The sequence below is a fragment of the Nannobrachium achirus genome (assembly GCF_963921795.1).
Source record: "Nannobrachium achirus genome assembly, chromosome: 3".
Taxonomy (NCBI): Eukaryota; Metazoa; Chordata; class Actinopteri; order Myctophiformes; family Myctophidae; genus Nannobrachium; species Nannobrachium achirus.
This window is the reverse complement of record NC_137812.1, coordinates 49,449,904-49,464,903: the sequence shown is the minus strand read 5'-3', so window position 1 is coordinate 49,464,903 and position 15,000 is coordinate 49,449,904. Positions and strand designations below refer to the sequence as shown.

Sequence of the window (15,000 nt, the reverse complement as noted above, 5' to 3'; positions counted from 1 at the left end):
GATGGATGGATGGATGGATGGATGCATGGATGGATGCATGGATGCATGGATGGATGGATGGATGTGGATGGATGGATGGATGGATGGATGGATGTGGATGGATGGATGGATTGCCATTTACACTATTTTGCATTTTGGAAAAAACTGCATATTTAATGTTGAGCTATCCTAAATTTGTATTGCTTAGCTGCCCACTGGACTGTATCCATCTCTGGGTACAGGGGACTTTCACATAGGAAAGGGGCCAGGCCCCCGCAGGGGGCTTTTTTCTAGTATTACTTATTGCTACTCATCCCTCTATGGCTTTGTACAATTTCACCACGGCGCTGCTTTTAATTTCAGCACTGAGCTACAGTACAGTCAGTGTACTGCAGGAGCAGCTGCTTTGAAGCATTACAGCAGCTGCACTCTTAATGCAATTTATATTAAGTGGCGTGCGTGCGCATGTGGGCGTGCGTGTGTGCATGTGCGTGAGTGCGTGCATGCAAGTGTGTGCATGCAAGTGTAATTTCTACCTGAGTTTGGACACAAACAATTCTACAAAGTAAAATCCTGAGTGTTAATTTATTAATAGTTTTGAGAGTGCAGAAATGGATGAAAGGTATTTGTGTATTTGTATTTGTTTCCTCTCAGGTCTGTTTAGAGTGATAACGTCTTTTGACAGATATAAAACAAACAAACAAAAAAATCTTTTGAAACACAAATCTTGTGTGGGGGTGTGACACGTGTTTTCAGATGGGGGTCCACGGCCAAATACACATTCATTTGGGGGTCCTTGACATGAAGCACTGGTCACACAGTGTGTCCTTGTTGCAGTGTTGGTCCTCCTGCGCTCTCCTGTAAAGTGCACTCATGTGTGTCACAACTGCAGGTGGTGTGTGTGTTTGTGTGTGTGTGCGTGCGTGCGTGCGTGCGTGCGTGCGTGCGTGCGTGCGTGCGTGCGTGCGTGCGTGTTTGTTGAGGCGTTGTGAATTCGGCCCATCACTCCTAGTTATTGATGGTCTCATTCTGTACCTCTCTCTCCCTGACCCAGTTCCTCGGCGATGACACTTCATACACATACTCGAACCACACACACACACACACGCGCGCATACACGCACGCACCGCCCACTGCCAGCAAATGTTATCAGAGCCGAGGGAAAAAATTAATAATAATGAAAGTAGAGTCAAAGAGACTGTCAGAGAGAGAGAGTCAGATAGAGAGAGACAGACAGTCAGAGAGAGAGAGAGATAGTCAGAGAGAGACCGATTTAATGTAGTCGGGGAGAGAGAGTCAGAGATGGAGCAAGGTTAGAGATGGAATGACAGAGAGACATTAATGGAGAGCAGCCTCTAGTTAAAGTGGACTCATTTAGACGTATACAGTAAGCTAGTTTTGCAACACAAAGCAGCTCACCTTGATGGAACGTGTGTGAGAGGGAGAGGGGGCGAGTACGAGTCTAGACCGAGTGCAGGAGGGGGTTGAGTCCGAGTCTAGACCGAGACCTGTAAAAAAAATTAAATCAAATAAAAATAACAATAAATAGGAACTCCTCATTTCGTCGGTACTGAGGTGTGGTCAGTGGTTATTATCCCTTTTCATGTACGTTAAATGTGTTGCTCTGGTGCACTTTAAGAGCAAAATGAAGAAGATAGATCTATGTACAGTAACGTATGCTATATGTACTATCTCTATAACATCATGTGATTCTCAGGACATAATTTAACACACAAAGTTTATTGTTCCTGCTATTATTTTTGCACTTTTGTACTCATTTTCCGGACTATGGGACACATCATTTAGTAATTCATCAATGAAAAGGACCAGACAGCTCTCTTATAATGTTGATGGGCTCCTCATAATTATGGTATATGCAATTATTTCATTGCGTTGTCTTGACTCTTGACTCAAGTGGACTCGGTGGGGGAAGACAGAGTCCACAGATTAAGCCTCCAGATTGTTCACCATCTTGTAGTAGGAATGTTCTAGCCTGAGTCGTGCCTTAAACAGTCCAGTCAGTAAACTAGTGAAAACAGCCGATCTACAAGCTGTGTGCTTGTAGATCTGCAGTTTTCACTACTTTTGTGCGACCGCCTTGTATGATGAAGCAGGGCTTTACTTTACGAAAGAACTTACAAATTTGAAACTTGGAGATACAAGGTTTCCTCTCGACAAAGACGAAATATTACATAACCCCTTACAGACGGGAGGCGGTTGACGCGGGCGTTCTCTCTTAAATCAGTTCTCAAACATCTTCGTGCCAAGGACCCCCAAATTGATATATTTTATTACTGTAGTATAATGCATAGATTTGGCCGCGGACCCGCCATCTGAAAATGTTTTGTGCCAGGGACCCAGGGAAGTTTGTATGAAAAAGAAAAACGAAATAATTACAAAAAAAAATCTTTCAAGATTTTTCAAAAATGATCAAAAATAGCACATGTACTGTACAAGCTTGCTGTGAGCATGTAACTATATCTGCTATAAATCGCTAACATCTAAAATGACACTTCCCCGGTCTAAAATGACACTTCCCCGGTTTTAATGGGTTAGAAGGCATTTGTAGAATCATCCTCAGGTCTCCCCTGGGGTCTATATATGCCAGGGCATTCACCAAATATTCCAATATTCCAATACCAAAGTCACTATTCGACGTTGTTCACCGAAGTCGAATATTCGTTTTTTTTTTTTTTCCTCTTTAAAAATGTATAGTTTATAAAGCTTGGCTAGATAGGAAGTCATAAGAATGAGTTGTCAATGCCCCTGGTGGATGAATTTGTTAATGCTCTATACCAGGGCTTCTCAAACCTTTTTTAGGCCGTGACCCCCAATATTTGAACTGGGGACCCCCACCCTGACAAGCACTTGGAATTGTAGGTATTAATATGACTCGGTTCCACAGATAAATATTGTGAAAATAGCAGATCTACATGCTCACAACTCCTCGCAACGTGAGGATGTAGATAGGCTATTTTGACAATGTTTGCCTCTTGCTTACTTAATATTTGGCCAGTCCTGTCGAATATTCGACTATTCGAATACTTTGAGGTCGAATAATTCGAATACTAAAAATCACTATTTGTGAATGCCCTAATATGTGCCCCCTCCTTTTTTTCACAAACACCAAATCTCTTTCGAATATAAGCTGATATCTGAGCTTGAAGATTGCATATTTTTGCCAAGTATTTGCCTATTATGATGACATACCCAGAAAGGGGAAGCGAGGGTTTATGTGGTTAATGATAAACTTGATTTCTAGAGCAATAAGCAATGGCTTTGCAAACAACCTCAGCCATGACTGATGAAAATATTAAATGATACAGAAAAGCTATTTATGTATTTATCCATCCATCATTTTTTTTGTGCAATATCTGACATGTAATATGATACAGTGAATGTATGTGAATTATTAATTAAATGTGTTCTTTCTTGCTCTGGTTCTACAGCGCAGCTTCCTGGGCACTGCCACGTTCTCAGTGGGTGACCTGCTGAAGTCTAAAGACCAACAGCTGACTCTGAATTTGAGGTAAGTCTACACTTTAAATTGATTGACTGCTCTTTACATTGTGTCCAAACCAAATGGTTGGGAGCGAGACCCAAAAGCCGGACTCGAACTGAACAACTTCAAACAGGGGTCTTCAACATTTTCAGGCCAAGGCTCCCTTAGTTGAGAGAGAGTAGGGACCCCCACAACCTTTTCATAGTTTCCATTATGGTTTCATCGCTTGACAGCGCAATCATCAGTGTATTTTGGATTCATGTCAATTTGTGTTTTCAGATATTTAACCCACTGAACCATCGATACTTAATAAACTGACCTTTCATTCTGTACTTAGTCCCTTAGTTCCCCTCTACACCAAACCTCTTTGCCGAAAATAGCCGATCTACAAGCTCACAACGCCTCGCGCTGCGAGGCGTTGTGAGCTTGTAGATCTGTTATTTTTGGCCAAAGTTCTCAGAATATGGACGCTAGGGTTCAAGTGGTTAATATAAAAAACTACTACAGGACCCCCTGTAGTAACTCTAAGGACCCCCTGTTGAAGACCCCCTACTTTGTTGATCGGAGTCCCCCAGGGGTCTATCCTAGCCTATCCCACACACACACACACACACACACACACACACACACACACACACACACACACACACACACACACACACACACACACACACACACACACGTACATCAAATCTCTTGCAACATATTGAGAGAGTGTGGATCTGCTATTTTATCCAGATGTTTACCCCAGAATAGGGACACTATGAGTACACTATGCAAGATGAGCATAGGGCTTTTGCTATGGGTTCCAACTTCCAGTTGTTACCAGCTGAATTAGTATTTTCATGTTCTTCGTGAAAACACTGAATTTGTTGATTCTCAATGAATTTTGTTCAGCATAAATGACCTTTAGGTTTTTGTCAGACACCAAAACTAGGTAATAGCAGACTGTCGTTTGTAATTATTGCAAGGCTGGAACGCTGGTTTACACAGCAGAATAAATAAGGTTTACTGTTATTCACTCTGCTGTGAGTGGAATAGCTTTTCTGAGGAAATGGTACCACATTGACTCTTTTGGAAGAACAGAAGAAAATGCAATGTATTATCCTTCCGTTAATTATTGGCTAATGAGGCGAAGTATGTCATATTACTGTGTATGATTTTGACCTTAGGCTATCTGTTTTTATCTCATGGCTATGGAAAATAAGCGGTAATCGATCCTGGGTTTAACCTTTCAAGTGTAAATTATAGCATGAACTTCTTTTGAAATGAAAATATATACAGTATATATCTATAATATCTCTGTCGCCAACAACAAGCAGCAATTATTATCGTTATCAACTCATAAACTCCATGGTCAGTGCAAAATTCATGTTTTGGGGTTAGAGCATCATACATATCGTTGTCGTCGGGTGGAAACCTCGTATCTCCAAGTTTCAAATGTGTCCGTTCTTACGCAAAGCAAAGCCCTGCTTCATCATACAAGGCCGTCGCACAAAAGTAGTGAAAACAGCAGATCTAAAAGCACACAACGCCTCGCACCTGTGTGCTTGTAGATCGGCTGTTTTCACTAGTTTAAATCATTTTTAAAATTATAAATGCATAACGAGCGGTTTTGGACATACAAGGTTTTCACCCGACAACGACGATATGAATGGGTAATCAGATCTGTGGAGAAGTGAGAACAAAGCTGTCCCCAGACCTTGGGGTAGGGTCGGTCACACCAAGGAAACAGAGCGTTTTTGTTGCCATTGCTCGGCTTTCCGCAAACAAAACGTTCCGTTCCCATTGAAAACCATTGCAAAAAAAACGAAACAAAAAAAAGCCCACATAGGCTAAATCAAAGTTAGGTGTGACCCTACCCTTAAGGATTTTTAAGCAAGTAAATACATCTTAGCAAATGCTCTTCTGTACAGGAAGCTAACCTGGCTGTACAACCAAAGTATTCTATTGTTTTACATTCTACTGATTAACTCCACTGGAGTATTTTAGGGCTGCTTATAGATGTTAAAGAGGTGGTACCATAGTTTTGTACTTTTTCTGTTTTGAATGTGTCTATGGAGTTGACATTACTCCAATAGACCCCCAGGCGAGGATTTAATATGTAGATTTGTCTTTCCTGTGTATTTTTGGTTACTTCCTGAAAGCTGAAAGACTAGTCGAAAAACACAGATTAAATGACATCATAAACTCATCCCCTTCCCATTTACCATTCACCCAACACTGTGGGTGTGGCTAACCCCAGCTGGGTCACCACCCACCTGACAACCAGGCATACTTAATGAACTGGTTGGTGTGACCACATAAAAACCCAATTTTTAACCCAACTTTTTGGAAAAAAAATCTTCCTCCTAGTATAATCATAATACCCGATAATCATGTTTTAGGGGAGAAAAGAATCATGGCACCACATCTTTAAGGGAGGTTAGACAGTTTTTCCCACCCACATTTTCCCTTCCAGTATTTTGGATCAGGCGACTAGCAGGCCTGTACAGTAGCTTAACACATAGCGTGCCTCCTTGGGCAGCTACAGTACATATAGCATACCAGAGTTAGTTGAGTTTGATTGAATACATTTTCAATCTCCTGTCCTTGACCAGGGAAATAAAGTTAGCTTAATAGAAAGCTGGACTGCCGGTTAGAGGTCAAGGTTGATTCGAATGAAAAACCGAGGGGAGCAGAAAGAAAGGAATGTGATAGGTAATTCAGCAGAGCTCTGTAGTTCATTGTGATTAGTCTACGTTGTGTAGATATAGCCGACATACAGTACATACAGGACCATCTTGTTCCAGAATGCTGGCCCCTGCGGTCCCTTCAGTTGCCTTTTTCTTTCCTTACATAATGCACTAATGCATCAGTGTCACGAATCTGACTTTCGACCACACTTTCTAACCCTATACTGATGTCTTTCCCACAGATCAAAATGCAGTGTCTCTTTAGTCACTGTTACTTTTGTCAGTTGAGTAGGCTTTGTAACTGAAGTTTCTGCCACCCGTGCTCCAAACTAAATGACTTCATAGTCATTTAGACCTCTTTTTTTTTGCTATATTGATCCAAAATTCGAGGTCAAGTGGGCCTACCCAGCATTTTTGTACGTGCAAATTTGGTGTGTAATTTGATTTGTGTCAAAAATAAGTGAACCACTGATTTAGCATCTCCAAACACTTATCTATCATTCACCTAAAAATCAAAGCTGAAATTGGTGCATAAATATCAAAATAATGTATAAATATCCAGTCAGGTTTAGATCTCCTGTAACTCACATCAGCTTATCTTTCATATGATTCAGCAATGTTACAATCCCTTGTGTCATGTCAAATCCAAATAAAACAAATCACCACAAAATGAAGTTAAACGGATTGTCGTGTTAAAACAAAACATATTCCTCGATAGGAAGACATTTTACAATTGAGCTGTCCGCTTCCAGCAAACAACAAAGGACAGTTTTTTCTCACCTTTAGCTGAAGGTATGTAAATGCAATGAGCATGGGCCAGGCCAGAGATTACTGAGCACAAAAGCCGCTTTGTTATACATTTAATTACACGTCTTGTTCTTTAACAATAGGGAGAGCAGCTGCTAATGTTTTTAAGTTCCACACTGCTGAGTGCTGAAGGACCAGGATATAATTATTGGGGATGTGCTGAACTAAATTAAGATATTGAAATGTACAATCGAATCAGTGCTCACATGTGAAGCATTATGTTTTCATATGAATTTAATTACGGCATGATTCAAATAAAATGTAGGTGAAGTAAATCCATCATTAATTTGTTGCCTGAAATATTAACTAAATATCTAACTGGGTTTTTTGCTATTCTATAGTATATTGTCAGAGTTGGCTTATTTTGCATTCGTTTATGAGCTAAAAGAATGACTTTGAGAGCGGTTTCACTGAACAATGTAAGTAAATGAAGTAAAACATTTTTGGAATATTAATTTCTAATCGACAGCACAACATGCCAATACATCTCACCAATTGGACTAGTTACTGCACACCTTAAAGCTTATGATAAGCTTTAAGGTCCCTGCACACTCCACCCTTGAACCAAACACGTCACAATGTTTCAGCACCATAGACAGCACAGAACAGTCTGTCCTATTATAATGTTGTTGTCGGGTGGAAACCTTGTATGTCCGAAACTCCTTTTGTATTCATCATTTAAAAAAAGAAAAGAAAAAAAAAGAAAAAAGAAAATGGACAATCTACAAGCACATAATGTCTCGCACATATCTGCTATTTTCACTAGTTTTGTGTGACAGTCTTGTATAATGAAGCAGGGCATTACATACCGGTACAACAAGGTTTCTGCCGACAGTGACAATATTTTTCATCAAAAATTCAGTCGGCTACATTCAAGGCCGTCATATACAACTTAATACAAGTTCTCTATAATAACATTCTGCACACTTTAAGCATAATCCATTAAAGTAGGACTGTAAGGGGGCACGGTGGTGCAGTGGTTAGCGCTTCGCCTCACAGCTAGAAGGTCCTGGGTTCGATTCCCGCCGGGGGAAGCTGTGGGCGCTGGGGGCGTGTTCCCTCCTCCGCGTCATCAGCGCCCACACCCTAGGTGGGGTTGGCGATAGGGCCATTCTGTGTGGAGCTTGCATGTTCTCCCTGTGTCTCCTAGGGTAAATACCCTCACAAAAATATGCAGTAATCCTGGTCTCTATAATGCCTCCCCCTGGCCAGCCGGGGCGCCTGATGGAGGGGAAAGGAACTGGTTTGAATAATGTGTTCCTTCCACGCGCTACGTCCAAACTGGGGAAATCCCCACTGTCAGGTGAAAAGAAGCAACTTGGACTCCTCATGCATAGAAGGAAGCATGAGGTCAGTCCGTTGTCTCCCCAGGCACGGCAGAGGGAGAGCAGAGCCCAGGATTACATAGGCAATTGGCACTGGGTGAAAATGGGTTACAAAATTGTGGGATAAAGATTATAGAGAAAAAATAAAGTAGAACTGTCATCTAAAGGGGTACTGTCGCTTTAAAAAGTAATCTTAAAATATTAGTTAATAGGTTTATGATGTCATTGTGAGAATGCACAATTATAAGCCAATCAAATTATTTGACTGTACTTAGACTACTTACTGTACTGGTCAGCTGTTGTTGGGGACGGGGAGCGATCGGCAGATTACACTGTGACATGAGTTTCAGACTATTTCAGACCGTTTTCAGAGAGACCACGTGACCTACTGTGTCATACTATTATAATTTCAGGGCGTGTCAGCGGGTCTTTAAGGAAAGCACAAACAGCGCGCACGTTTCCAACAACCCTTATTACACCACAAGTGATCAACGATAGTACTCAGATCTATTAGTTTTGTCTTTGGTATATGAAAATCCACAGTGTCCAAAAGTGTGGACCTAAACATGTCATGTTGAATATGCGATGAACCGTACACTACTCACTCAGAAGCTCTTCTGTAAAAACATGCACAATTTTTTTTTGATCAATGAGAGTTTAGTAAACAAACACTCCCCTACCCAGACTAGTTGGTCACTGGTAAAGTTAGATTAGATAGCATTTGGAAAAAATGGGCCTACACAAGGGACAGCTTAATTGGATATCGTTAAGAAATCCAAAACACTGGTTAATTTCCTGACATGCTTGATCAAAACTTTAAATTCTGATCTATGCTTATTGACAGTTACAGTACACTGGTAGCAAAAAAGTGCACAGCACACCAGTCCTTCGGAGGTGCCGGCCAACGGGACAGATACTATGAAAAAAGAGTAAAGCCGCACACTCGTAGCTGCCGATGCACATTTATTAGGACTACAAAGAATGAGAAACCAACGTTTCGGACAGACAGGCTGCCTTCTTCAGAAGGCAGCTTGTCGTTGGTTTCTCATTCTGTGTAGTCCTAATAAATGTGCATCGGCAGCTACGAGTGTGCGGCTTTACTCTTTTTTCATAGTTACAGTACACTGACTGAACACATTCTCATTGATATGTTGTTGACCAATGCACGCACGCACGCACAGAGCTTGAGCAGTGGGCCCAGGCTGGAGCTGTGGGCCCTGCGGCTTGAGCTGTGGGCCCCACGGCTGAAGCTCTGTGAGCCTGTGCGTTAATCTGAGCCTGGCAGCCTCTCATACAAGTGCCTTGCTACACACACACACACACACACACACACACACACACACACACACACACACACACACACACACACACACACACACACACACACACACACACACACACACACACAAAAGGGAGCTTTTTCTCACCTTGAGCTCCAGGTATAAACACCCAGTGCATTCTGGGATAGGGGATTGGCTAGAGATTAGTGAGAACAAAAGAGCCTTTGTTTTATTTGATTACTATTCTTGTTCTAAAACAATAGGGTGAACAGCTGTCCATGTCTTAGAGTTTAAGGCTGCTTAAGGAACATGGTAGGATTGTTAGGGATGAATTTGAACTAAAACAAAGTATTACGTTTTTAATCATGGCTTTCAACGTTAACGTGATAATAATGCATTAACGCAAAGTACTTTATTCCACAATAGCGCTGAAAATAAAATTATTTTATTGTTTTCGCTACTTTTGTGTGACACTCTTGTATGGTGAAGTACTGTAATATGGAGATACAAGGTTTCAACCACCCAATCGTAATTCTTTTCACCCATCCCAGGCCTCAGTACGATCCTCCTTTACAGTATGTCCCTGTCTTGATGTTCTTATTCTTGTAGATGCTTTAGATTCTTGCTGTTATCAATACCTATTCAAAGTGCCATCATGCAGTACATGTATTTGTTTTTACACACAAAACACTCTTCTGCTCTTTCTAAGATCAGTTCTGAATACTGTGTACCCCGACCTTGAACCCTGCCTGGCAGGCTTGCAATTGAAGTACTTAAGTGTATTCTACTGCTGCACTTGTGCTTGAAATCATCCTGAATGAGAATGGCTGCTAAATGCTTTGAGTGCTGTCTAGTGGTCCCAGTGAATCCTATTTGTCCCTGCCCTGGTGGGCTGCCTTTTGTTGTGCCGTCATGTGCATGTCCGCTCAGACTCCTGTCTATGATATGTCCACCTCCTGCCCTCTCTCATTCTCTGCTTCTCCGTTCTTTCCTCATTATGTTTCTGTAGCTGTTCTCATTTCCTGCAGGTGAGCCCAGGTCCCTGGGTGTAATTGTCTCTGGAATGATGGACAGCAGGGACTGCAATGAGGAGGGGACAGAGACGCAGCACCTTATTGTGTGCTTGCGTGTGTGTGTGTGTGTGTGTGTGTCCATGTGCATGTTAAAGACAACAAAAAACAACAACATCACAGGGTTTTCAGTCCAGACGGACCACAAATACTCCACATGGTCTGTGTCATCCGCATTAGTCAAATAATGACGAATTGATACACATCTACTGTAATCGTCATCTGCAGACGTCCACATTACATATTGACATCATTTCATGGTTCGTATAAATGTCAAACTGGGATACTGGCTTGAGATGAGTCGAGGCAAATATACTGTACTGTCTGGGACTGGTACACTCTTGGGTTGTGGAGGCATTGACGTACAATTTGAAACAGGACTTCCCAGCAGCAGACTGAATCAGCAGAGAGAAGCAGCCCTTTCAATCAAAACATGGCAGAGGACCAATCAAATAAGTAAACAGAAGCAGGTCTGTGTTGCCACCTCTACAGACTCTTAACACTCATCTGGATGAATGCCAAAACACACATCTGTGGTGTTCTGTGCTCATCCTGCGACCATGAGGCTTCCCGGGTGTGCTTAAAGTACAGTAGGCACACAATGTGAGTCCGAGTGGGACACGAGTCCGCAGATTTTTGAAAGCGCGTTAGGCTTAAAATGTGGCATTAAGTTGCTCTTTGAGATCATCTGAAGCTTCATTTCACTCCACTGTTCCAGTCATTAGTCTCTATTTCCCCAAAATAGCATCACCATCCAGGGTAAAATTTTACTTCAAAGGAAAGGAAATGGAATAGCTTTACACTAGGCAGATCGTTGGTGTGTTCAATCAGACTCCCTGCCTACACACACACACACACACACACACACACACACACACACACACACACACACACACACACACACACACACACACACACACACACACACACACACACACACACACACACACAGCCGTTGTGGGTTTGATGTCTTATAGCAGTGTGGGTTTGTTGCTGTCTAGCTACAAATGTCCCAATCTCTGTGCGGTCACAGTTGGGCAAACAACTTATTTTGGGGTTGACTTTGCTCAACAGAACAGACTGAGGGATTACATATTTTCACCCTTGAGGCAGAGATACTTTAACTGGGCCAACAATCTTTCTATTCAAGCATGCGTGTATGTACACACACATGTTCCTTTGTCTCTATTTGTTAGTGGATAATTGCAAGCGTCTATAATTGGTAATCGATAATACTAAATATCTATTTTGTAATATGTACTGTATATCTATTCAAAAAAGTATAATGCCTGTTGTTGACCAGCATTTAAAAACAAAATAGCCAATTTAAGCAAACATTACTTGTGCAGGTTAAACAGAACATTTTCTCGGTAGCTTCATAACCTGAATATAGTATAGCATATGATTACATTAATGTAATAGGAGAAATTTACCTTTTGTATACGTACATAATTTATCTCATTTATACCTCTCTTAATATATTCAATAGAAATGCTAGACTAGGTGGTTTGGTTTTCCCCTCCTGATAATTGTGGTTTTAGCAAGAAATAAACTGGTGCGCTCAACATAAAGGTCTTCAGAGTAAGACGGATGCCAACCCACAAGGCACAACAATAGCAAATGAAATCATCAGCACTCGTAAGTAAGTATGTGACACTCTTAATAAAGCCCAGCAGTAGATGGAAACTGTCTTAGGCCTTCCTCAGCATTTCTGAGAAATGTGGGTGTTAAGGACATGACGCGTTTCATGCCAAAAAAGTGTGAACTTGCTAGGTTATGTTGATAGGGTTTTAAGGGGTTAAAATAGCCTTGTCTGTTATGTGTTAACTGATATACTATATATAAAGTATATACACTTTTGTAGGCTTCTCTGATTTCTAAATTTGCTACTGTCTTCCAGTAATGTATAAACAACATCAGGGCCCCTGCCCTCCCAGTAGTGTGTGCACAGCCCTGCTTGCACATAGCCTTCTGATGCAAACTCTTGACTCAAATTGAAATTGAGTCCATGGGCAACACTGCCACACTGAGTTTAGCAAAATCCTGCCATTGTCAGTGATCTGTTGAGGTGTGTGTGATGAGTTCATTTTATTATTTAAGATGTCTCATTTTGCATCGCGTTTTCTTATCCAAACAAGGACCACACATACCTTTGTTTTCACTTTGCTCAAAACTCCAATTTGGCTATTTGTATTTTGCCATTGGTAAATAATATCTGGTCCTGGAGGGAAACATCTTAACAACTGAGCGGAGGAGAGATTTTACAATATGTGCTTCTTTACACAATGTCTTCCTTCATTTGGGTGGACAAAAACAGTGAGATAAAACAGTGAGATATCATTATGTACATTCTTTCCCTGATAAAGTTATGTTTGAATGTCGCTCTTGGCGCTCAGGTGGCAGAATGTATTTGTATTCCCTGAGTAAAACGTCATACACATCATTTACTCGCTAGAGGTGTTGCGGGTGGTACACTGCCTGGCAGTAAGCGTTGCCTCCTCAGCTAATCTTTGGGGAAAAAACACCTTCTGCCTCCTCGAGCCAGCCAGTGGAACTTGGGGAGCAATAATTTAGTTCTACTGTAAGTGTAATATCGAGCAAGCTCTCAAAAATGTCTCTATATAGTAATGTGTCAATTGGTATTCAATATATTCATATTTTATGGCATCCGTAATGTACACTGACGCTGCTTACTCTATCCTGCCTGACACCTCTTCCACGCCTGAGCCCTCTGGCTCCAGTTTTCTTACTCTACACATTGGTCCAATCTCAGCACCGTCACCACTACCCTAAAATAGCTTTGCCTGGGCTTGAATTTGCTCAAGAGAAAGAAACAGAGTAAAGGACTAGTTCATTCTTCCTCCAACTCCAGGGGAGTTCTCTTCATGCAGCAAGCAGTAGGAGCGAGATCATTTAGCGACCTACAACCGGGTCGCGACGTGGTCGGTAGTTTTCAGCGACCGGATCGCTAAATCGAGCGACCGGGTCGCTAAATCACCGACCGTGCCGCTAAATCGACCGACCCGGTCGCTAAATCTACCGACCTGCCAGCAGTTTTAGGTCGGTAGATTTAGCGACCCGGTTGGTACATCTAGTGACCCGGTCGGAAGATTTTGCGCCCCAGTCGGTCGATTTAGCGACCCGGTCACTCGCTTTAGCGGCGCGGTCGGTGATTTAGCGACCCGGTCGGGAGGTTGCGTGGCAGGTTAGCCTAACTGAGGTAAGGTTACTGAGGTTAGGTTTAGGGTTAGGGTTAGGGTTAGGGTTAGGGTTAGTAGCCCGGTGGTCGGTGGAAGCGACCACTGGTCGGTGGATTTACCTACCCGGTCGCTGGATTAGTGTCCCGGTCGGTGGAATTAGCGTCCCGGTCGGTGGAATTAGCGACCCGGTCGGTGGTTTTAGCGTCCCGGTCGGTGGTTTTAGCGTCCCGGTCGGTCGATTTAGCGACCCAGTCGGTGTTTTATCGTCCCGGTCGGTGGTTTTAGCGTCCCGGTCGGTGGTTCTAGCGTCCCGGTCGGTGGTTTTACCGTCCCAGTCGGTCGATTTAGCGACCTGGTCGCTGAAAACTACCGACCACGTCGCGACCCGGTTGTAGGTCGCTAAATGATCTCGCCCTCTCTCGCAGCAAGTTCTCTTCATAAGCGCTGGATTTCAGCCTGCTGCTGAGCAAATGTAGAGAAGAAGTAGATATTTGATATGCGTGTGTACATGCATGTGTGTGTGTGTGTGTGTGTGTGTGTGTGTGTGTGTGTGTGTGTGTGTGTGTGTGTGTGTGTGTGTGTGTGTGTGTGTGTGTGTGTGTGTGTGTGTGTGTCACCCCCCCTCACAACTTGTCGTGCCTATAGTGTGTTATCTTAATAACGACATGCCCAAAACAGGCACACCAGAGTTAAAAGGGGTTCATGTTTGGCCGGGTTGGGGTGGTCATCACAAGTTGTTTTTGCTGCGAGTGAGGCACAACTACTTGGTTTGAACAGATGTATTTTATTTGATCAAATAAACAATGTGTCAGGTGTGATACATTGTGAGCTTGTAGTTAGGCTATTTTTTGTGCAACAAGACCGAATGACTGAGTGTAAAAGAAACGGAAGGCGTTAATCCCAAACAAACAAACAACGAAGCATGTGTCCTGCGGGTTAGCTGAGGGGCTAAGCTTGCTCACTGTAGTCGGCTAGTGCAGAAAACAAGGCCTCGAAGGAAAAACACGGGTGTGTAACAGCAATTGTGTGAAAAAGCAAAAACTCTTTATCCAGTCCAGTTGGTACTCTTTTCTCAACCGGTTGGAAAGCAATTCCGGTCGAGAAAATAGTAAAGAAAACGTGTGGTTCTTACCAAACACGATGGATTGAGAATTAATGCGTC

At 42.4% G+C, this 15,000-nt stretch overlaps 1 protein-coding gene across 1 annotated transcript in view; it reads left to right on the top strand.

Annotated features, from left to right (window-relative positions):
* The window catches only part of inpp4b (inositol polyphosphate-4-phosphatase type II B), a gene marked incomplete at both ends in the record, with an annotated part of 343,288 nt that overhangs the window by 148,407 nt on the left and 179,881 nt on the right, over window positions 1-15,000 (top strand). The window contains one exon of the mRNA XM_080722305.1: window positions 3,429-3,508. Coding sequence (XP_080578431.1) covers window positions 3,429-3,508 — 80 coding nt within the window. The remainder of the gene's footprint in view (window positions 1-3,428; window positions 3,509-15,000) is intronic.